Source organism: Vanessa cardui, chromosome 22, assembly GCF_905220365.1.
Source record: "Vanessa cardui chromosome 22, ilVanCard2.1, whole genome shotgun sequence".
NCBI classification, from domain to species: Eukaryota; Metazoa; Arthropoda; class Insecta; order Lepidoptera; family Nymphalidae; genus Vanessa; species Vanessa cardui.
Window position 1 is genome coordinate 5,803,443 of NC_061144.1, and position 26,369 is coordinate 5,829,811.

Below are 26,369 nucleotides of genomic sequence, written 5' to 3' on the forward strand. Positions count from 1 at the left end.
ACAAAATATTTTATATATAAAGGTATTTAAGTACCTAATTTATACATGTTTTTAATTATAATTATAAGTCAGTATTTGAGAATCTAAAGAGATACAGAAAATATTCACTGGCAGTTTAAAGTCATACATTTTTATGTACAAGTTAAGACATTAAAAAAAAAGTATAATTGTATTTTTAAAAAATAAAAATTAAGAACCCAATTACTATATAAGGTTATGGTTATAACATTGTCATTTTAAAATGTTTGTTATTATCTCTTCCCTGTAGCTTTATCTTGTAGCTTTTATCATTCATAGTACTACTTTTGTCATTTCTTTAATAGTCCAGCTTGCTGAATGACTTGCCGAGTTGCGTTGTTGATGTGACGGAATCTATCAGGACCTAATTGTATACCACCATACCTTGAATACAGAAACACAAAAAATTGACAAAAGCAATTAAATTTTGCGAAATTATTTTTTAATTTTTCTAATAATATTTTTTACACTATTTTAAAAGCCTAAAACCTGTACACATTGAATTTCTCTATCTCCAAAATTTCTATACAATTAATGAATCGGTATTTGTAAATTCCGAAATATTATTTTACCAAATGTATGTAATTTTCTGCTTTATTTAGTCAGTTATTGTTGTAGACATACATACAACTTAACCAACCATATCACTAAAAATGATTATTTTTACCTTCTAAATCTGCAATTGTACTATCTAAAGGAGCTGTTAAACCTCCAAATAGCTGTAATAGCGAGAACAAATAAAATATCAGTAGGAATAAACATACCATCTAGATACAACCACTAATGTATTCTTTTGGTCCAAAATTTGTAATAAATGTAGCATCCTGCCACCTGCGTGGGCCTCACCGTCATCATCACAGTCTTGTAGCATGGTTGTTCCCTTGTCTGTTTTCTTTTCTATCCTGTATGCATACATGTTGTGTGTTGCATTTAATATTTTTTTATTCTGTTTAAGTTTGGCTAACACTGCACTGAAAATACAAACAAAATGGTCATAATGGTCAAATGGTATATCATTCACTGTTGACTCAAAAATATATTTTAATATCAATTTTTCACCAACTATGGAAACCAAAACGTTCCTCATGGATATCATTTTAGTATCATAGCAATGGGCTATTCGGCAATGCGAAAAATAAAGTGTCAATAGTAATTAGTATATATTATGAGATTAAAAATAGTTTTTTATGAACGAAAGTTGAAAATAATACTTAATTTGTTCAAAAATCAATAAATAAAAATGCATTTTTTAAAAACGTCTCTAAAACGTGACATAAAACGTTTGTTTGGCTAGGCTTATAATGAAGTCACTTGCTTGTTATTTGCCTACTATATGTACCAAAGATTAAAATACAGGCAAGTGACGTCACCGACCTTATTGTTGCGCCATATTGTCCAAGTAGAATTTTCGCGCGCTATTTAAATATGGAATTTTTAATATATGTTTGGGCAAATATGTACTAGAAATAAAAAAATCAACTTTGAGAGGAGTCGACATAATTTAGCAGTAACATGAGCGATTAGTGATTAGTACTTTGTTTAAAACTTGCATACCTTACATCATCTGCACTATGAACTTCAGCTGCATGACCTTGAAATGAGCTTTTCCTATCAATGATCACTTCTCCATGTGTGATATCCGGACAGTTAATTTCGAGCTGAAATGAATTTGTTTATATTACTGTTATTACATGGAAAACTTTTAAACATATTGTTGAAGATGAGTGGAATTGAGCTCATACTGATAATCATTGATAAGACAAATTTGAATTAGGAATGTTTTTAAAAACTAAAATCAAACAAACAAGCATATATAAATTGAATGACTATAAATATCATTCTTTTTACTTTTTTGATTTATAACACCCCTCTTTTTTTCTCAATAGTAATTTGACATTTGATAGAAGAAGACAAGTGTTTTGATTCTATAAAGTTTCTATAGCTTTTTATTTAATGAGGATTGGTAATATATCACCAAAAAGAATAGGCTATTTGACAATGCGAAAAATAAATTGGGTATTATTGTAATTAGTGTATATTATGAGTTTAAAAATGGTTATTTATGAAAATAATACTTAATTTATTCAAAAACCCATAAATAAAAATGCATTTTTCAAACGTTTGTCACGTGACACAAAACGCTCCTGATTGGCCGGGCTTATGATGTAGTCGCTTTCGTGTAAACTTTGCCCTTTTCCCTATATGTACCACAGATTAAACTACAGGAAAGTTACGTCACCGACCCGATTGCAGAGCCATATTGTCCAAGTAGCGTTTTTGCGCGCCGAAGAATTATCAAAATTAATGTAACAATATTAATATTATTCTTATGATAAATACATATAAAATAAATAAATATACTTTTACTGGGTTTTTTAACTTCTACTAAATGATATAAAATGGATTTTAAAAACCACACAAATAGCCTATTATTTTGAGATAATGTAGTTGCCATTGAAATCTTTAATTCATATTTAAAAAGATTTAATACTAATACTTTAATACCTGTGAAAAATCTAATGTCTTCTCCACAAAGTTTTTCTGATCTTTCTTTGGTTCTATAGGTTTTATTGTTTGTAAGACTTCCCTTATTTTTTCAACCCATTGGAATATAACTGTCTCCCCTATATTCTCTCTGAAATTATACCAAGCAAATATATAACTATAAGAATTATTGTTATATAGATGTCAATCAAAAACTATTAAAACAATAATTCTGACAATATTACACTAGAAATTATGTACGAAATGAGATTGTTTGGAATGAAAAAGTCATTTTAGAGATTTTGAGATGTTGTTCTGGATGAGCGATATATTATTAAACTTGAAGAAGACAGTCCTATACAGAATACATAATGCATGTCATGTTAAATACAATTTGATGGATATATTTTTGTAGGACACAATTGAAGGTATGTGAAAATTATTTTTAAAAATTGTGTTATTTTTAATGGTGTAAATCAGCATTCGAATTAAATTAATGCATTTTTTTATATCTATGAAGCACATTTTTTCAAATATTTCTTTATTTATATCTAACTGATGATTAATTTTATTAGGATAAATTATGTTAATTGGACTTTCTAACAACTTTTAGAATACAAAGACACAAACAAAACAACAAGAGATATTAAATAAATATAAATTGTAACTGCAAATGAGTCAACAATTGAATCACCTTTAGTGGACACCATCATGAATTAAATAATATAAATAGATAATGGACAATTTACACAAGTATTTCATAATTATAGTATTGTCATTATTGTGGTTTTGTTTTCGTAATTATTTTACCACTATGCTAGAATAATTGATAAATAAGAAATACTTACAAATAAATCTCATCTAAGCAATAATGAAGATTTTCCTTCGCCTTTCTGTCCATCCACGGAGCTGAAAGTTCATACTTTGGTGGACTTTTACTAGGATATTCTTCATTTAAGGTAACATATAGGATGACTTCATTTTTATTATCTCTTACTTTAATATTATAGGATCTACTGACTTCACTCTCTATCGTCAAATCTTCACCGTAAATTGAACTAAGTGCTTCTATTTCTTCTGCCTGGAAATATAAATTTATTTATATATTATGAACGACAATATTAACAATAGTTATATTGTACTTAAAAGGTCGATACAATCGCGATTTATAAATAAATAATTAAATATGAGACAACATCTCATACATTACTCTGATCCCAATGTAAGTATCTAAAGCACTTGTGTTATGGAAAATCAGACGTAACGATGGTACAATACAAACACCCAGACCCAAGACAACATAGAAAACTAATGATAATTTACATCAACTCAACCAGGAATCGAACCCAGGACCTCGCAGTGGCGTAACCATGAAAACCGGTGTACAAACCACTCGACCACGGAGGGCGATTTAAAAGGACAATTGTAGATTCATACAGAAAAACATATCTATAGTAATATAAATATTAAAGTAACTGTCTGTTGTTCTGTCAAAACCACACGATCGAGCTGAATTTTATAAAGGCTATTCCTTGATGCCAATAATCCCCTAAGAAGTGAACGAAAACTATTTATGTATATTTTGATTTGATAATACAATAACCAATGTGTATACCTGTTTTGCTAAGTTATCAGTATCCATTGCACAGATCTTTTTTATTACTGATAGTATGATAAAATTTCTCTTTAAAAGAATAATTATTATTGATAATTGAATAATAATTGTATTTAATAAAATAATTAAAGTGCAAAATATTTACACTTTTCAATAGAATTGACATTCATATGACATTTGACAATAACATAAACATATGGCACGGGCTCCTGTAAAGTTATTGAGTCCACAGATAATCTATAATTTTACAATCGACTGAGCTTTTAGTCTGTTACAATCAAAAAACTGAATCTACCACTTTCTAAAAAGTTTTGGTCCAAGTATAGGCAACATTTGGTAATCATTTTTTTAATTGATTTTGTCCATGAATAATTGTAATAGTCTTCATTATCAAACTAACGATAAGACAAAATGAGATGTTTACGTAACAACACAACAACAACAACAACAGCCTGTAAATTCCCACTGCTGGGCTAAAGGCCTCCTCTCCCTTTGAGGAGAAGGTTTGGAACATATTCCACCACGCTGTTCCAATGCGGGTTGGTGGAATACACATGTGGCAGAACTTCTATGAAATTTGTCACATGCAGGTTTCCTCACGATGTTTTCCTTCACCTCCGAGCACGAGATGAATTATAAAGACAAATTAAGCACATGAATCAGCGGTGCTTGCCTGGGTTTGAACCCGTAATCATCGGTTAAGATGCACGCGTTCTAACCACTGGGCCATCTCGACTCCTATAACATTTTACGTTTACGTAACATTTTGTACATATTATATTAAAATTGTTTAATTTTTAATTGAATTAGTTTAGTGTTTTTGAACAAAAAAGGCCTCCATATTGTGTTATGTTCTAAGTTCCTAAAATGAGTTAAGACAGTCAGACATATATATATATATATATATATATATATATATATATATATATGTTTATGTCACTGTATGTGTATAACTAGTAGGTATGTTCTCTATATTTTTACACCTTACCTAATGTAAACATATTATATGAATAATGATAACTGCCGAGTTTTTTGGTAAATCTTCTTTGCCACTTTTTCCTTTCGCTTTCGTAATTTTACGTTAATTTACCAACTTACTAAAAAATAATTTAAGTAACCTTGAAATATGACTTTTAAAGTATTTGTGATAGCCTTATATTATTAATTGATTTTGAAATATAGGTATATATAAAAGAATCTGATCATATTTTTTATTTCGATTAAAAAAAGCCTTTCTGCCATGTTGTGACTATATATTGCATTTTGGAATATTTTCATCAACCTGTATTTTCCCGCCACTTATGCTAAATACCAGTTTATATTTATTGCAAATAACAATTGAAATATGTTAGGTAAAAAAATCATAAGAATTAATTGTATTAAGGCATTTTTTTAACATTCATATCTAAAATATTTTTATCATTGCATGATCATTCAATTTAATCATTCACTCTTTACTTATTATTGTAAAATCTGTAGTTGCTTACACTGAAATTAAAAGTCAAACGTATTATAAGCTTTCATTAGTACCATGTCGTAATTACGCGAATTACCCTTTGAATTAAATTACTGAGGTTTCTCTTACATTTCCATAATGCACATGTTACTGACATATTTGCATACGTTTCTTGAAATAGTGCAGATAAGAACCGAAAGTGTAATTATTTAAACTACTTAGTTTTTAATTTATCCCTTTATTTTGCATTGTAAGAAATGAAGAGTATAATATGTCCAGTACATTGTGAAATAAACAATTTAATTTAATTTTAAAACGAGCAAGTTTGACGTTTAATTTTTGAAGGTTTAAAAAAAGACTTCAGATTAGGTATATTTGGTTTATTGTGCCGTTCAAATAAACAACTATCTATTTTGTGCATATCTATATTATATGGCGTTTGAAGTTTCTAAATATTTTTATTGTTCTAAATTACATACATTTACTTAACGATGAACAATTTATTAACTATCGTATAATTTTGATAGACACCTAGACTTTCTCCAAAAAAGAACATTTTTTTAATGGAAAATATTGAACAAAACCAACTATTATACCTACTTATCTTAACCATTACAATACCTATGTATATTTTCATACAGTGACATAAGCTTAATAAATTATACTTATATTTTCTTAAAGTTTTAAATATTGTTGCATAGGGCATAGGTCAGTTACTTTCTAATTTTATGCCAGTATTATTTATAAGTTACTAATAATGTACAATATCACAGAATCACATTACGTATTTACTAAATTATATTTTTTTTAAATATAGAATTAGCATTAACAACTTAAAAGTAAAATTCTTAATTTTTGTCTTTTATTGGTTGGACTGCCATTATTGTTTTTTAATTGAAAGGGTTAGTATCCACACTCAGGAATTACCTTTTCTTAATACATTATAATTCTATACAATATTTACAAATTTACTTTTATTATGCAGACATAAAGAAAACTTTTATTTTACTATGTTTAGAAAGGTAAAGATTAAAAGGAATTGGGCCCAAAGTATTTTTACAATGCAATAATTCACAGAAGAAATAAATAAATACATACAATTAACTATTTGTGATTTTAATTTATTATGATAAAACGATTTACATGGTTTTTATACATCTAATTAACTTATACTAAAATATTTATTAACTATTTAAAAAATAAATTTAATTGAAATATTTAACTTCTGGTTGTTCCAATATTCCAATATCATCAAATATGGCGACTCTTACTCAACAATAAAACAACAAATGTTTAATAGCTTTATTTCCCACTTAATAAATAAATACGCAGTTGTTTTTAATTCTAATAAAATTTTGACTAGACTTTTTTATAATTTTAATTTCCTGCTTTAATTTCCGAACTGGCAGAATCAGCGAAACAATCGTTCGAGACGCCGCTTTGAACTGAACAGTAACTGGCAGGAGAGCTCCTATCACTTGAATTTTTTTCTTGGCTGTATTCAATCATACTGCCACTAGGTTGGCGAAGATAGTTTTGAAATGCCACGGGAGGTGAATTAACGATTTTGTCAGGCTTCTTCAATAATTCCTCTATTGAATAAGGATTCTTTTTCTTCTCTTTTTCACTCGGCCTTTTTACTTCTTGCTCATCTGTATCTGGTCTGTCTGTGCTATCATCGCTCGCTTCTACGGATATGTGTTCTGAACTCTCTGATTTAACTTCTTCAGGGTTTATCCTATTCAGAAGATCACTATGCAAGTTTAATGCATAGGGCGAAAAATTCTTCGAATCCGGGTAAGGCATCATGACTCTTTGCCAAGGGGATATTGGATAAGGTTTAAGGAGACCCTGCGCTTGAACTTGGTTTGCTAGCAGCCATGATGTGGCGAGTCTTCGATCGTATGCATGTGGTTCTGAAGGTTGTGGTAATCTGACAGATGTGTGAGCAAAATATGGTGTCTGCTGAGGTATTGGTGTGGGTAGAGATGTCTTCATTGTCATGTAGTCGACCATGTTGGGGGGTAGTTCAGGCGGCGGAAATGGTTCTGAAAACAAATTGAAAATTAATAAAAATCGGAAATAAAACCAAATACTATGTAGAAGAATATCATTAATTTTAATAATAAATAATCTTATAGATTATTTATTATTAAAATTTCTATGAAAATCTTCTATTTCTAACAAATTTTTAAATGCCAATAGAACTTGGTATATTTCGTCAAAACTTAATTTGTAAATTCTGAAATAGGCAGTTGTTACCAAAACTAAGGTTTCCTTTATGTGGGTTTTATTTTAATAAATAATTGTATACTTCTGCGTGTCTACAACACTATCTAGCTATCTAACCCATTTTGGACATATAACTAATTTCGCCTCGATGATTGCTATCAACTTCCGAATTTTTAATTTTAATATGTAGTAAAAGAAAAGACAATAAGTTAGCTCACCTAAGGTGTTAAGATTACCATCAAATATTAATTGATGTAAGGAAGGGGGGAAATCAATTTATGTATGTGGGGTTTTGTGCGATTTAGATATTGCCGTTGTAAGCTGATCTTACCAACCACTTGTAATAAAGAATTATTATAAAACAAATGTTTTATTTTACTAATTTTGATATTATTTAATTTAATTATTTCTTTCTACATTTATGATTGTCTTTACCGTCTTTTAACATAAGGGTACTTGGGGCGCGTAACCAAGGCTCCCTCCCTAGAGCCCCAGTACAGATTGAGACAGCTCTAATCATTGCGTCGTTACCCGTGGTGTTGTAAATACCTTTTTTAATTCATTGTACTAGTGATGCTGTCTCAGATTATGTTTGGAAGATATATATACCTAAGGTCGTAAGTCCTGCCGGTAAAGAGTAAAAGTAAAAGTAAAAGTCGCAAAATATAACAAGAAATATTAAAAAACGGTTGAAAGACGTTGCCAAAATATATATCCTAGTTCTTCAAATAACCCTAACTAATATAATAAAATAAATTACAGACACATCACCCACGTGTATACATGTAATAAAACAGCTGTTTTCATTGTTTTCGCAATTTATCGTTCAACTAAGTTAAAAAGCAAGTAAAATGTTGTTAATTTTTAAATATAACAATCTTATCTATATTATAAATCAAGATATGATTTATTAAATGTATATATTTATCGTATTAAAATCATTTAGACACCAATTAGACAGGAATTCTAATTACGTTCACGAATGTTGTGTTCTAAGAATTTTTTTAAAGTATTGAAAAGGTTTTAATTTTTTTTTAATTGAACCGTAAGTACTTAGTCGAATAATACAAATTAACATTTAATATGTCTATCAAGTAATCAGGGTTCCGTAGTGACAGTGGCTCAAACGGTTATCTTGTTCTTTAGTCCGTTCTGTTTCACCATATCTCTTAATCTTTATGTATTATTGTCTGCCATCTGAAGTATCGTCACCGTATATATCATTGGCTATTGGAACACAATTATACTCAATATTACTTTTTTCAGTAGAATATCTGGTGAGTGGATGGTTCCCAGACATGCTTGCACTGCCTTACCGCCTAGGAAAGTTGTGGGATATTTCAGACAAACCTTTGGTTTGCTCTTAAAGAAGCAGATGTTCTTTTTATTAACAGTGTACGGAAGTAGATAAATATCTAGAGAATAATTATGTTTCTAAAACCTAACAAAATATTAAATATAAGTACGAGCTGGCCTTTGATTAAAATGGCTAAATAAATGTATGTAACATTTGGATTGTATGTTTAACTTAGCTATAAATCATTCATAACTGTAATATAATAGTAATATGAGACAACATCACATATATTACTCTGATCCCAATGTAAGTAGGTAAAGCACATGTGTTATGTAAAATCAGAAGTAACGACGGTACCACAAACACCCAGACCCAAGACAACGTAGAAAACTAATGATAATCTACATCGACTCTGCCAGGAATCGAACCCGGGACCTCGGAGTGGTGTACCCATGAAAACCATTGTACACACAACTCGACCACGGAGGTCGTCGATTTCGAACTTTCTATTATATTTGCAAATTAATCGTTTTTCTTTCCTACGGAATCGTATACTGTAAACGCAAAACGCACTTGTGATAGATACAAAATGGATACAAACTATGAGGAGTAAAATGTCATATGTAAATATATGACTTTTTTATGGAATAGGTTTGCGGACGAGCATATGGGCCACCTGATTCTAAGTGGTTACCATCACCCAAAGACAATGACGTTGTGTAATGACAATACTGCGAACTGTTGTTTAGCGGTAGAATATCTGATGAGTGGGTGGTACCTACCCAGGCGGGCTAGCACAAAGCCCTACCACCAAGTAAATATACATGTACGTATTATTATTGTGTATCAGATATGAGATTTCGTTAGATTTATTTTACTTGTTTATTCAGACTTTAAATGGGAAAGTTAAATGACGTTATTTTATTAAATTAGAGTTTACGAGGGAACATGCATTTCACCATGAGATATCTAAGAACATTGACATTTCAAATACCTTTACAGGTAAAACCTCAGATGTAGAATAACAGGAGAGAGAAGAGAGAAGTAGAGCGTATAGTATATGGATGGCTAAGCCTGTAGACAGTGGCGATGAGAGCTTTGGGATAAATTGATGGTACTACTATTCGGATGTATATAAGTATATCTTATATATTAAAAGCGTAACCATTTTGTCTGAGTGATTATGGGACGATAGCTGCACATAGAAAATCGGTGTTATTTGTCATGGCATGTCAGCCAATAACGTGCAGAAAATAAAGATGATTCTTGACTGAACTTTATTAAATTGTTGTTGAAAGCGGAACATTTAGGATTTAGGTTAGAAAGCGGTACTATTAAGAAAAAAAAAGAAATAACGTAAACAATATTAAAGGAACCAATTCTAACTATACTATAAATTTCATTTATTAAGAAAGGTTTCATCAGTGAAATCAATACAATACTTGTCATAAGTTTCGAAATTTCCAAAAATCTTTCGAATAAACGCGAACTTTCGCAGGAGACCCGTTTTTGTTTTTATTTTTTTTTAATTTCTAATATTAAAAAGATGTATTGATCTACATTTGTTTAACCTATAATACCTTTTACACTTAAATAACATACAAACAAAACATTTACATAACATGTAAAATAACTAAAAGATGTTTTAAGGTAATCAAAACTAAAAATCAACTACACACCGACTGTAATCGAACATCACATAAATTAATAAATATAAGTTTAACTAATTGACATCTTTAATTTTTTCTATTTATAAGTAAAACTATGAATGCAACGTAATATGTCGTCAAATTCATTATTATGCATAGGACTGTGTTTTTTGAACTGATAGTTTTATTTTATCTCGAAGCACCTGGCTGGTGCAATGACTGTTTTAATGTTTGTTATTAGTAAATGCATTATGCATATAATTATAATGCCTAAATTAAATATCGTAAAGGCTATTTTTCTAAAACTTATTTGTCATATATAGTATTGAATATTTATTTTTATTATAAATAGTCTTTTATTGCCAAAGTAATTTGATATTGGGTTTGAACGCATTAGAATAAAAATTGAATTTTTATAATCATACGCATAATTAATCTTAATTGTTTAGGTAATCTTACGAATAGGAATTAGTATGTTATAATTAAATATTACATTTTTAAAGGTCTGTTTTTTTTTCAGTGTGAAATTTCAGTCTTTTTCTATAACAATGTAATCTAATCTGTACGGAACTACTGTTTCTCAATTTTAAAGCGTTACATTTCGGTGTTACCATTGAAATGTTTTCTTTGGACCGTTTTTAATTATGGACTCAATTTTCTTGAGCAACATTCGATTCGGCTTAATTTACCAATTAACAAAGAATAGAGTCTCCAAACATACCAAAATATAATTATGTACAGTCAGAGTAAGAAAACCTTCGTCAGTTGTCAAATTTGGCTTTATCAAGTCCTAAACTCTTAGTACCTTTTGAATCTAAACATCAAATCATTATCACGCAATATGTCATTCTCAATCGGTACTATCGGTAAAGACGTATCGTTCATACTGAGCACACGAAAATAGATCTTAAGGCGAACCTTTTATTATCCCGACTGTACTTGAATTCATTTGAACTTACCGTGACCACCGCGTGCCTCATCCTCGTTCCACGCCAGCCCGCTGTTCCTCAAGATCCTGTTCACAGACGACACAGAGGGTATAGAATGCGGCTCGCACACTCTCGCACTGAGCAACCTCTCGCGGATCTCCCAAGCAAACATCCCTGGATTCTCTTGTTTAAGCCGAAGTATTTTCTTAACTACCGTTGGTGTCGCTACTTGCTGGAAAGAGATAGATATATTTTAGTCTTGGATACATCTCATACCTAATTATAAGATATGTAAAAGGGATGGATAGATTGATTTACTTCCACTTTTCTCTTTCAATACAAATTACAATCAAATGATATGATTGATGATATGATTGTTTTTTTTGTTTTATTTTTTTATAGTATAGGTTTGCGGATATAGGCCACCTGATGGTAAGTGGTCCCCATCACCCATAGACAATGAATCTGTAAGAAATATTAACTATTCCTTACATCGTCAATGAGCCACCAACCTTGGTAACTAAACTAGTAAATTCCACCACCAAGTAATTCTACTATTTTATTTCAATTTAACATTATAAAACTATTCATTTATACAGTAGCAATCTACTTAAGTAGCATAATAATAATTCGTTAATAACAATATATTAAATGAAACTAAATTAATCATTAAGAGGCTGTAAACTATAATTAGCATTTCAATTCTTCACGGCTATGTAATTTTAAGAATTGCAATACTCGTCCAGTCGTAAAATCACAATTAACAAATGCACATGGCGGATACAAGAGGTAGGTATATTTTATTTAATGACTGTAAAATAATGACGTAAATCCATTCGTCTGTTTGTCGAGAAACGTCTTATTTACTTGACATAAAAAGTAATTTGTTTTTAATGTCGAAATGAAATTAAGATTTCAATGCAACGAGACGGTAATGACTAAAATGCGTATTCATTTTTACGTAGCATTTTTATTCAATCGTACTTTTTTTCAATGTCAATGTTCTATATTATATCATTTTAATTTGTAAGCACTAAATAATTGTATTTTAATTTAATTGAAAAAACCGCAACTCAGCTGCTACTTTTTTCTAAAAAAAGAAAAAAAAAAGTTAGCCATATGTTCAGAAATCCATTATAAGTTTAATAATTTTCAAAATCTCACTTCCTCACGCATGCTTTAAATAATTATAATACTTTTAAGCGCCCTGTCAAAATTAATGTGTAAATAGTAGCTTTCGGATTGGAGTGTGTAAAGAACCTACCGTGATCACAGGGCGTTAATTTTGGCGGGAAACTAGTTATTACGCCATTAGATCCACAATCGATACTATTGAAAGCCGCTGTGTTTTTTATGCGTTTAGAAAGGGCGCGTTTCACAGGTTACACTGTAATTATACTGATGCGTTCAGAAATGTTGCTGTCAAAATATTTTGTGGCCATCTGCGGGTAGTGATATTCTAAAAATGTTTATTTTAGATATCTACTAGTTTAGATTTGAATGATTTGATTTGAATTGAATGATAAATATAAAAATATGCTGAGATGGCCCAGTGGTTAGAACGCGTGCATCTTAACCGATGATTTCGGGTGCAGACCCAGGCAAGTACCGTTATATATGTGCTTAATTTGTGTTCATAATTCACCTCGTGCTCGGCGGTGAAGGAAAACATCGTAAGGAAATCTGTGTGTGTCTAATTTCATCGAAATCCTGCCAGATGTGCATTCCACCAACCCGCATTGGAACAGTGTGGTGGAATATGTTCCAAACCCTCTCCTTATTAGGAGAGGAGGCCTTAGCCCAGAGGTTATGGCCCCCGGGCCCCCCTCTGGGCTAAGGCCTTAAAATTACAAAAAGGAATTGATATTTAAGAGTCTTATTCAAATTACATAAATACAAACTCCACGTCATTTTTAATATATAATCATCTTATATAGGTTACTAGATTTTTAATAGTCTTTACATGTCTTTTTTAAAATAGTTAATGATAAAATATCTGTTAAATTATCTTAAATGATGAAATATTTACGTTTTAATAAAAAATAATTACTTATATCCATAAACAATTCAATTATATTATAAAATAAGAGAGAAAACATTTAAAAAATATATCTATTTTTCAATATCACTAAGCCTATTTTGAATAATAAAAAAAAAACAATAAAAAGGTGTAAATTCTTTCAGCCATCAATTTAAAACAATTCTCTTATAATCGTTTTAACATTTAGCAATTATTTTTTACGTACCTAATATAACTGACAAAGCTTCGTAATAACCAAACTTTATTAGTGTAGGAATTCATTACGACATATCTACGACACTTCACATAGCAATATAGGGAAATGAAAGTCCGTGCGAAATAACAGGTGGCATCAGTAATGACTTGTTTAGTCCGCTGGCTTTGCTCATTAGTCGCTCGTGAAGTGGTATCGATCAGATTCAAATTAACTACTGTCTACTATCTTGTTTAATCTATGATGTTTTTGGGGTTTCCTTCGAACGATTTGTCAATTTGTTATTTATAAAATTTTCTTATTAGTTCATCGATAAATTTCGTTCGAAACTGAATACTTATTCTGGTTTTATTTTAATGTTTTTATGTTACTTAATCATTAAAAATATAAATCCTATGGAATTTAATACTTACGAATAAATTTGTGTTTAAGTTTAAAGTATTCCAAATAATTAATTGGTTGAATATGGCAGCAGCAGTAGAAAATATTAATGTTACTTGTCAAAGCTTTCATCTGGAAGATATTGACTGAATTTAATTGAAAAAACCTAAAATAAAATCGAAAATCCTCGTAGTGGTAGAAAATAAACACATGTAAAACAAATTAGCATAATATATTCAATTGAAGCAGTTTATTCAAAAACGATCTTATATACCCAACTCTTAAAGATATTGAGTACCTAGAGTTGTTGAAATGATATATATTAATATTATAAATACGAAAGTAACTCTATTTTTCTGTTTGTTGCTTTTTACAGAAAACCCACTAAACCGAATTCGATATAACTTTTTAATATAGATGACTACCAACCCTTAAAACGTGAACGAAGCTGTGGGCGACGATTAGATTTGTTTTTTTTTTGCATTCTCATTTCGAATGTCATCAATTTCTTTTTTGTGATATGGCTGTAATTGTTTACGGAAGATTTAGGTTATGTTTTTATATCTTTGTGTGTCTTTTATTAATATTCTAAACTGTAGGATTGTTTAATTTTATGAATGTAAAGTTTTACTGTAAGCCGCGTAAAAGAACTTCGTTCCAAAAGATTGCAATATTCTCTTTTATTAGTTACTTATGGAAGGAGTAATTAAATTATTTTATTATAAAAATATCATCTGTTTTGAAAGCCGTGTAGCACACAACTTATAATCAGTTATTAGCTAATATTGTTTTTAAATTACTAACGAATCGTTTATTTATTCTGTGTATATAAATATATCGTATATTTATTCGTAATAAGTTAGAAAATATCGTAATATTACGGTAAACAAAGCTGAGATGATGAAACGTGCGCACAGGGAGCGATTCCGCGCGTGACGGCCGTTCCGTTGGACGCGATGCTTTTTGCGCACGCGCATCAATCATCACTTGACACATCCAATATCGGTTTTTGCACGATAGGCTCGCGCATTTAACTTAGCTAGTGGACAGTTTCTATTGGTGAATTAATACGATAATAGTTAACTTGTTATTAAGGTTTGAATTATTTAAATAATAATACTTTTAATTAACTTTGCTATATAATTTTAAGTAAGTCATAGTCTATTTTTTATTAATATTTTCCAACCATTTTAAACTTCGGTCTCGCTTCAAATTGCTTAAAATATATTCTTTAATTATTATATGGCAGTATTGGAGATAACAGATTTTCTTCTCATTAGCTTTTAAACGATTTATATTAATACTGTATGATTTTAAAGGAAAAAACATAATATATGTTTTAGTAATTATTGACTTAGAGAAAGAGTTTAAAATTTAGGTTGTGGGAATTACGTTTAATGCAACGTACAGTAAAATTAAAAAAAAAAAAATTAAAGTTCTCCATACACTTGTATCACCTCACTAGTCCGCGTACAATCCGCTACGCAACAAAATGGCGCTGATAACTGTCAAGCGCGTGCACGATTAGCGTTTCTTATTACCGATTTCTATTAGACTTTCCACCTTCCTGATGGGGTGAAAGATAATTTGCCGGGGCGTGAGACCCGTTGCTTTAATGACGGATTGATTCGATATTAATTCGAGGTAGGAAGATGTTTCTCCGTTATTGGCTTAATGTACTACAGGTGCTTGTCTAGGTAGCTTTTTATAATAAAAAAAAAACGGCTAGCGACATGATAAGTTCGTGATTTCCGCGATTGGAAAGGTTACGTTATGAATGTAATTTGAAGGCCGATGTTTACATAAAAAAGTTTTTATATGAAGTTACGTTATACATTTATGTCATTTGTATTATCTGTGGTTATTTATATACGCACGAGCAATGACAACAACAATAAAATGTAAGTAATTAAAAATAAATAGTAAACTAAGCTGAGCTAGTTTTGTAACAGGACGATTCAAAAGTGCTTCTAAAAATTGAATGATTGAATGATAAGTAATCTGATTTTGATTTTTGATTTATGATATATTCAAAGTGAAGTGCTATATTAATTCTAGTTAGTTTATTAGGTAGGTTAATAACAAATAACTTTATTCTTGACAAGAGGTGCTCTTATTAGAGAATATTAGATGGCATTGCAATTTGTAATTTACAATCAAATTACTCATAAAACAATCATAATGATCTATACTCGTACTGTGCTAATACGTCTTACTGAGGACCTTATGCGATTTCTTCTTACGTGAATATATTTCAATACTGGCTTATATATAAGTACTACATTTATAGGTGAGTATATATTTAATAGAATCAGTCTATTTTGGAACCACCGAAAAAGCGATCGTCTTTTGTTTATTTTTATTTAAATAAGTATTTGAATTCGATTATGAAGAATTTGTGAAATAAAATAAAACTCACGTTAAAAAGTGCACATTTATTGTCTGGCAATGCTATATATATGTTAGTTTTGTAGGTTTTTTTATTTTATATTTAGAACCATAACTATTTATACTCTTAACTTTAAGCGTCTTATATCACACAAATGCATGTAGGTACTTTTTTTTGGTCACGAATAAATAAACAAAAAAGACCTAAATTTGGACATATGTAGATAATACTAATCTAAGAACCGTTTTAAAAATATATTTATATGTAATCTAATATTCTGTCAGAATTTTATGATAATCCTTAACTACGTATTAATGTATGTTAAAATATGGTTTTGTCGTTCGCGAGTGAGATGTCGCGAATACAATAAATATAAATACTGAGGTAACCATTCCTTAGCTCACGGACGGAAAGGCGTTTCAAAACAGGTTAGAAGTTTTTCTGAAGTGGAATATGGAATATTTGATTTAAAGAATATCTTGACTCGCGCGCACCACATTTTTTTAATATTTCCACAAAAGACATCGAAATATTTATTTTCTTAATGCTGATTGAACTTACGATAAGCGGTATGTGTGAAAGAAAAATAAAAGACGTAAATAAAATAACATTGAAGACAATAAATTGAAAAAAAAGATGACAACACTTGAAAAAACGTGGTAACATCGACTTCAACCAACCCTCAAAGATATCATAACGAACAGTATTATGTTTTCAATACATTGTACTTATTTAGATATAAATTATATGTGATGACGTCAAATTAAATAAATCATCTCCATAGCTCAAATATAATTTAACTTTTATCCAACAAATTCGAGTTAAAAATACCAATTCTAGGATTACAGGAAGATTCTTGTAAATACCTCTCGTTTGGATACTGTGTAGATAGCGTTCAAAAGCGGCAATACCCAACGCGAAATAAACGCGACATATCGCATATAATTTCCAATATGTTTTATGAAGCAGCTTTACGGTATTAAGAGGCGAGTAATAATATTGACAATATAATCCACGTGAGCCGACCATAAAGCGTATATTATCGGTGCAAATCCGACTTAAGTTACGGGAATACTAACGGCTAGTACACACTGCGTCATTTGTCCAATGAGTACAAAACACGACGTTCGCAATAAATTATTTCTGTATTATTAAACAGTCTTCATTCAAGTCTTTATAACCTAAATCTTTTGTCTAATTAATACTATATTTAAAAAAAAATATACGTGATGTTATCTGTCACGATCACAACAATCGCTTTGAGATATATATACTTTTTTCACAACCCTACGTGGTTATTAAGGCATTAACAGATAGCGGCGGTGACAGTTGACAGGTGCTCACCGCTCCCATGACCCGACTCGATGGCCATCGCTGTTACAAATTACCTCGATGTTCCGATTGTGTTCGGAATATACCTAATTATTCGAATTCGGAACATCGTCGCATTCCTTTAATTCGAAGATTTTTTTTAAATAATTCGAAAACATTATTTTTAAGTTTTTTTTTTTTTTGTGATAACGAGACAATGATTGAAATGAGTAAATTAGATATTTATCATGTAAATATTTTTTTTGAGTCTGAGATGGGGAAATGAATATATTGTGTTCTAAATATCCTAACCCCGATTCGCAACTTGGGAGGCGATCCGTTCGAATAGGATGTTATTCTATAAGGAACCTGCTAAATTTCAAGTTTGTAGGTGCCATAATTTCTGAGACTTCTGTTTTATCAGTGAGTGGTATTTCGCGAATATAGACGATTAAAAAGGTTAACGAGTTTCACGAAACTCTTAAGGGGTCAAGAAGCCAAATCATTCGCATTCCAATGAGATGACAACTTAGTTCTCTACTAGAATACCGTCAAATGTCACAGAAACAGATTATAAACATAAGCGTAAAAATGATCACAGATATTTATATAGAATAGAATAAGATTCTCATTATTGTTTTAGTATTGATATGGACATTCTTTTATTATCATTTACTTGAATCTCGATTGTGTTACTAAATACATAGAGGTAGAAATTTGATACACAACAATGGGAACAAGGAGGATGAGTACTACACTGGTTGTCATTTATTCGACTACCTAAATGTAATATATCCTCCTTATGAATTTATCTTAAAGAGTGAGACAATGTGTCGGCCAAAAGCCAGCCAGGAAAAACGAACGGAGTTGTATTGGTGGTGAAAATGGACTACTTACAATCGAACAGGCCGACTAAGCTTAGAAAACGATAAAATGTTATATACCTATTATAATATCCTGCTAATATTATAAATGCGAAAGTTTGTAAGGATTGATGTATGTACATATGTTTGTTACTCTTTCACGCAAAAGCTACTGAACGTATTTGGATGAAATGTTACTGTAATATATCAGAATAACACATAGGCTAAAATTTATAACGATTATATGAAATTTGATCATAATATATCGATATTAATATATCAAGTACCCGTGCAAAGCCTGAGCGGGTTGCTAGTAATAATTAAAACATTGATAAGTATATGTGACAAGTATCAATTTTCTTTTAATACCAAATTTCGTTCAAATCATTCGTTCAGCACAAAATAGACATTATAGGTATTGTCTTAATATAATAATGTAATGTCATTGAAACAATGTATGTACATCGTTTCAATCATATTTATAAACGTATGAAATTAAAATTATCGGAATTACATTAAAGCGTTATTACAACATATTTTGTGATTAGTTACGCATGAATTGTTCGTGTAATTTGTTTTTAAAACAATTGTTTATGATCGTCGTGATTAATTTATATTTATTTCAACTATAGTCACTGCAATACAAACACTTTCTGCGATTGTATTTGTAATTACAAAATAACTCATTGATCTAGTTAAACCAGGGAACAAAGTAGGTAGATCTTAGTATCAGCTCGGAGCTTGGAATTTGCTTAAGCTTGCACGTTAAGGAATATTAAGACGCTGATTCTGCGCTTGAATTCTTTCTGATGGCGATGGACTTCGGATCGGATTATGAGACTGAGTGATTAGAGAGTTTAGTTAATTTGGCGGGCACACTTGCACATTACAACAATTTGTCCTTCACAAGTCTCTCTTCAACATCCCTGATACATGTTGTATGTTTAAATGTTTAGGATGCCATTATTAAGTTCAATAGACTGCTACGTTTCGAAATTTGAAATAAGACGTATTTAAAATTAATCGTTATGTAATTGACATTTGCACAAAATGCAAGATTTGGTAACTGTGTTACCAAGATTAGAAATATTTGAAATAAATAATTGACATACGATGAAGATAATAAAAATCTATTAATATATTTATTATATTGCTACATTATTATTAAGTATAATTTTTGATTAATAATTGGTTAAAAAACTAAAGCTTACCTTAATGTAAAAAAATATATAATCTATAAGCGAATTCTTCCCAATAAGTATTTAGTGACGTAAAATAGCAAAACTTGGTTCGAGGAGTCATGGGTATTACTCGTAATAAAATAAACAAGCTCTTACCCCGGTGTTGCTTGCACAATTAAACATGTCTAACGTGTTTTGCCGCCTCATACTCACGTCATTCTATTTGACATTACTGTTAATGTCACTTTGGCATGTCATTGTGTCGATTCTTATCGTAGTTTTCAATAATATACGATATTTTTTAAATTCATGTGAATCGGAACTATTTTTCATCGTGGACAGTTTTGTTTTGTTGTAATTGAGTTGGTTGGATTAATTGTCGATTAAATATTCAACGGATAATGTTTGTGGCGCATTCGATTTAATTACGTCAAATTATTATTCGTTTTAATTATATATCTGTGCTGTTATTAGTATAGGTTTAATTCTGGAGATAAGAGACTTTATCGTTCTGTGTAGTGTGTACTATTTTTTAATTTCGCGTTGTATGAAAAAGTTTATTTTTAGGTAGTAGTAGTAGCAGACGTATGATTGCAAACTTTTTTATCTGTATTAAGTATAATTAAATTTGATTTATTATAAGTTTGCAATTCTTGTATATTATCTATATGTTATTGCTAGGTGGGTAAATGGTCAACCTGATGGTTAGTGGTCACCACTACCCATAGATATTGTCGCTTTAAAAAGTATATCCATTCCATCTCAACTCTCTTACTACTCTACCAATAACAGGAATCAAGATTTTATGGGCCTATTGTTACACTGGTTTACTTAAGATTAGTGCACCGATACACTAGATTACTTACATCTTCTTGGCTTATTTATACTATAATACTCTTTGGTTTTCATTTATTCTATTAGTAACACTTTCTCAAGCTAGATATTTTAAGTTGCATCCTTCATTATCAAATACTACTTAGCAAGATTTTAAGTATAGATCGATTCACTCATAAAGGTGCGCCCCACCACGGTGACCTACCCTTTAAACTTAAAACAAAGTTATATAATCTTATTAGTATTTTCGATGTCTTTACTCTTGTCTTACGCACGATAAGACATGTTGTTAGCTCGAGCTTCACTCATACTAATGAGCGATGATAGTTTGAATGTGAATAGATTTTTAATTTGTTCATGGAGTATTTCAGATAAATTTCAAATAAATCGAATTCCATTTTTCAAATTAAAGCTTAAAGAATTTCTATGAAGTTTTGGCATGGAGACAGTTTTAAAATAGGGAAATAGTACTTAATGACTGAGGAAGGACATTTTTTTTACTACTACTGCTTTTTTAATTTACTCCTCGAGGATGTAAAATTGTAAGTGACGGTTTGTGTGGTAGTAGGTAGTTATATTGAACATATTGATATTTATACATTTTGTTATCTTTGAGTTATAAGATCACATATACATGAAAATTTTGAATTTAGATAAGTATAACAAATAACATAAATAGTAAAATATTACTCAATATATGTTTAATTTATTTCCGAACTGAATCTTATCAAGCGAAGGGAACGATGATATAAAGATATAATGACTCTTAACATGTTCGAACTTAACCCCGCTGCGATGTATTAACATGTTATTTAGATAATGTTCGTCCGGAAATAAGGGTGAATTAGTATTTAATTGGTAGGGCAGGGTTAAATTTGTTTGAACGGTTAGTTCGGTGAATGAAATGTGAATTATTTAATATAGTACATGCTAATTATGTATTTATTTATAACATTATAAATATTAGTAATGTATTTGGTAACAAAATTTGTCTTATATATTAAACGTCTCGTCAAAAAGGACCAGATATGTTTTCATATTATGTATTTATTTTTGATGAATGTATATGGGTATCATTATCTCGCCTATAGTTTTTTTCTTATATAGTACAAAACAAAGTCGCTTACCGCTGTCTATCCCTATGTATAATTACTCGTAGATCTTTAAAATTACGCAACGGATTTTAATGCGGTTTTATTATATTGCCGTACATAGACCGCACAAAAGACTTGGAGAATAAGAATTCAGTGAACAGAGCACGTGTATTACATATGCTTAATGTCGAGACGAATATTAAATGAAAATCTGTTACGTGTGTTCGGAGCAGCGTGGTGGAATATAGTCCGAAGTTCCTCGACAAATGGAAAGCAGGCTTTAGCTCGGCAGTGCATTTACAGGCTCTTACTTGACTTGTTTATACATCAATATATGTTCCCTTGATCGTAATAATGATTCCTATATAATTATCTTTTCAACTCTGACATTTTATGAACTTTTCTGAAGAGTTGTAAAAGAATATTTCAGTTTTTTTTTTAATTATAAAACGCAAATGACGTCAATGGAAGAAAAAAGTACTGCCCAAAAAACTCGTTAATTGACTGGTAAGTTAAAGAAAAAGATTTTCGTTATAAAAATTTAAATAAAACCTTTTTTATAATTTTTAAATATAGAATAAGTATAAATTCGTTTCTAATCGTAACATAAACATAAAATTCTAACCTTACAAAATGTCATGGTGAATGAATTTCGCGAGTACTTGCCAACATACTAATTGGTCATAACGCTACGCTGTAAGGGAAATAATTTTCCTATTACCAATATTTATGTGTTGTTTTACGTGTTTAATCATAAAATTGTATACAATGTGTTTGTATATAAATGCTTTTCATTGTTGCGCGTTGACACGTTGCCACGCACACAAACATACATACATATACACACATACATACATACATAGTTCTGGTAGGGTTAGTAATAAGTTAATCATCAATATTTATTCATTGGTGCAATCCACCCAATCGTAAATCTAATTTTTAGTTAATAATAATTTCTTAATGAATATTATTGAAATCGGTCCAGTCGTTTCAGAGATTAGCCGGAACGAACAGACGGACAGATAGATCGACAACATTTGTAAAAAATGTTACTTTAGTATATGTATCGTGAATACATATACTAAAGTAAGCATATTCATTTAGTAAAAAGCTATTATTTTAATCTTACATATTCTAACAGACACTTCAGTTTTATTATATGTATTGATTATATATACCTACAACTCGCGCATCACCTAACGTACGTTTGTTAGTACAACCTTCACACAAGTGACTTTACAAAGTATACAAATTGAAGTCAAAAAATTAATCGAATAAAGAGTACGGGTACACAAACAAAATACTTCATTTTATTTATTTCTTGATAAATGTATGTATGTGATAAAGTAAGGCAGACCCTGTGCAAATAGTAAGTGGGAACTACCACATGTATGTCGATTCAAAATAAATCAAAATCAAAATAAACTCTACTCAAGTGGGCTTTTATAAGCACTTTTGAATCGTCAATTAACAATTAAGTGAAGCTACCACCGGTTCGGAAAGTAGATTCTACTGAGAAGAACCTAAGTAATATTAGCCCTTCTTTACATCACCAATGCGCTATCAACCTTGGGAACTAAGATGTGATTCATGTCTGTAGTAACACTGGTTCACAAGCGCGTCAAACCGGGACACAATAATTTTGAGGTCTGTTATTTGGCGGTAGAATAACTGATGAGTAAGTGATACCCAGGTGGGTTGTTTGGGTACCCAGTTGTTCGTGTAGATTTTAACAATCACGTTTAATTCGTCATTGTACAGAATTTTCATCTAAAGTGCCTTCGGGATATATTATTGAATCGACTCGGACAGAATCGTTAAGAAACTTAGTAGTTACTCTCGCCATTTTAATTACAAAAAATAAGTTAATATTGAAATTAATACGTACACACAATGACACGTTTATTTATACGTGATTATAAAAGCGGTAGAGGTTGTATATGCGTTTATTCTCTTATCGATAATAAATATTTATATTAAATACAAAACTCATATCTATATTAATAACTTAAAGAAATAAATAAACAACAATTTTATACAGGGCCATTCGATGAGCACACAAATTCAGTGTGAAAGTGGTCAATAGCGAACCGCCCTCATGACCATAAAGCGGTGCCGGCTCTAATTACGGTCATTTGACCATAAATGGTGGTCATCGATCATAAAGACCATAACTCGTGGTCGTAAAACTTGGATTACAAGATCCGAATGCGCAAAATGTAGCACCTATGCACAATATACAAATCCTACCGTTAAGCTTTTATGTTATTTTAATTCAAAGGGATTCTTTGGTAGCAGGATTTTTAATGAGCTCTTCATTTACCGATACAGCTCAATGGTTAGAACATATGGCTATAACCGATGATCGCTGGTTCAAATCCGGCAACCAAAAAATTCTTTCTTGCTTATTTTATGCTTGGAAATGACAATTCATTTAAAGATTTTAGGAAAAACAACGATAAAGAAAAAGATCTTTGCCCAGTCATGAGAAACTTACCTATATGTTGTATCTGAAACTATTTAAAAAGTGTCATAGTGACACAAATCACTCTTTTAATTTTTTTTTGAATAATGGAAGAGTTCCACCGTAATTATATTTCAATGAAATAACACGGAACTTTAATAGTGTCATAACAATTTGTTTAAGGAAACTTAATAATATTTTCGATATAATTAATGAAATCCGTCACCATTACACTCATAACTTGTCGCGTGTTGCTATCAATTAAGTACAGCATTAAGCTATTATGCAAAGAAACAAGCTTTTACGCGACGACTAGCATAAGTGTATGTTGTCTTAAAATATATGTAATTATCTCTAAAAGCGAAGAAAATATTCTACATTTAACAGTAAAAACAATCACACATGTAACTAAAGAAATTCCGAGAAACATTTCAAATGAGAGATAAATGAGTTTTAATTTGAATTGAAAATAATATAGTCTAATGTAATGTATTTAAAAATGAAACATTTAATTTTAATAAAATTACCAACTAAACGTATACGATTATGCTATAGTGCTTATAAATTCTTTCGAACCCATCAAAGCATCGATAATCAAAACAAAAAAAGTAGAAACATAATAAAATAAAAGTTGAAAAATTAAATGCTCGTGAGATAAATGTTTCTTGAGTCTATTACGGAGTAGAAATCGATTGATTGCCGAGTACAATTATGAATTATAACAAATGGAAGCTCGACCGATATAGAGTATAAACGCTTCTGTAATCACCACAGATTATTAAAGAAAAAGCGTGTCATATCGCTGTAATCGTTACGGCTTCAGATCTAAAGCGTAGGCGGTTATATTAAAAATAAATTCATACGGTTTTCGAACGTTTACTAAAAGCAATTAATACTTAATTAGCGTGTGTTATTTTAATCGTTAGACGAATGTATTCTGTAAATTTTCATGTGATTTTCGCTATTCGTAACACATGTTTGTAACGGTAAATATTTGTTACAATATACGCAATAGCGTGGTTTCCCACAGTGTGAATTCGTCGCGGTCGGGTTAGTTAAAACGCGTTATATTATTTCTACCGGATAATTGGTACGTTTTAGCAAGGCGATAGGTAACTTGTAAGGCAATAAATTAAGTAATCAATCATTGCGCAACTTTTCATGGCAGATTAATAAAAAAAAGAGTGTATTATATATGTTATTTCTGAAAACAAAAAGATTCAATCTTAATAAACAATTTTCTATAGGAATTCGATAATGTCCTCCTATCTAATTTGTGATTAGCAAACTCTCCAGCAGATATATATGTGTGCGTAAATATTAATGAAGTGCTTGTAAAATCATTCGTGTTTTAATGTATAATTTTTCTGGCCCTCAAATGTGATGGTACAGTATTCCGACAAGAACTGAGAGACTTCAGATGCAAAACTAATAGTTTTATTATATATTATATTTTTTATACAGGAAATGTCACTTTTTATCACACCGACTAACCAAGTACAGGATTTCAGGCTGGCCATTACCAGATTACCAAGCTGCCCACTACTACCGACGCAGTCAAGAAAATATACCAAATGCTTGATTTAATTTGCATTATATGTTTGTATTTAAAGGGTAACTTAATCGCTGTGTTTGTGTTTTAAACTAATAAAAAGATTATAAAAATGTTTTAATCCCTGTTCCTAATTCAAGGTGCCTTCATTCGCAACCTTAGGTATTGAGGCGAAGGTTGATACCGATTGAACAATTAGGTATATTCATGTCTTATACATGAACGTTTCCAATATATTTTTTCATAATAGGTTAAATATGAGAACAACATCACATACATTACTCTGATCCCAATGTAAGTAGCTGAAGCACTTGTGTTATGGAAATCAGAAGTAACGACGGTATCACAAACAACCAGACCCAAAACAACATAGAAAACTAATGGTA

The 26,369-nt window shown here is 30.4% G+C and overlaps 2 protein-coding genes across 2 annotated transcripts in view; both read right to left on the reverse strand.

The window, feature by feature from the left end:
- Positions 1 to 58: 58 nt before the first annotated feature.
- LOC124539256 (protein IMPACT-like) lies at positions 59 to 4,307 on the reverse strand. Its single transcript, XM_047116568.1, has 6 exons — positions 4,118 to 4,307; positions 3,351 to 3,583; positions 2,524 to 2,653; positions 1,573 to 1,676; positions 783 to 989; positions 59 to 402 (listed from the first exon to the last, which is right to left on the reverse strand). The coding sequence occupies exons 1-6, from the start codon at positions 4,142 to 4,144 to the stop codon at positions 309 to 311; spliced, it is 795 nt and encodes a 264-aa protein (XP_046972524.1). The 5' UTR covers positions 4,145 to 4,307; the 3' UTR covers positions 59 to 308.
- A 2,280-nt stretch (positions 4,308 to 6,587) lies between these two features.
- LOC124539343 (paired box pox-neuro protein) overlaps positions 6,588 to 26,369 on the reverse strand; it is a 63,481-nt gene continuing 43,699 nt past the window's right edge. Inside the window, exons 4-5 of the mRNA XM_047116706.1 lie at positions 11,711 to 11,912; positions 6,588 to 7,621 (exon numbers count right to left, since the gene is read on the reverse strand). Of these exons, the coding sequence (XP_046972662.1) occupies positions 6,951 to 7,621; positions 11,711 to 11,912 (873 nt within the window). The 3' untranslated portion in view covers positions 6,588 to 6,950. The remainder of the gene's footprint in view (positions 7,622 to 11,710; positions 11,913 to 26,369) is intronic.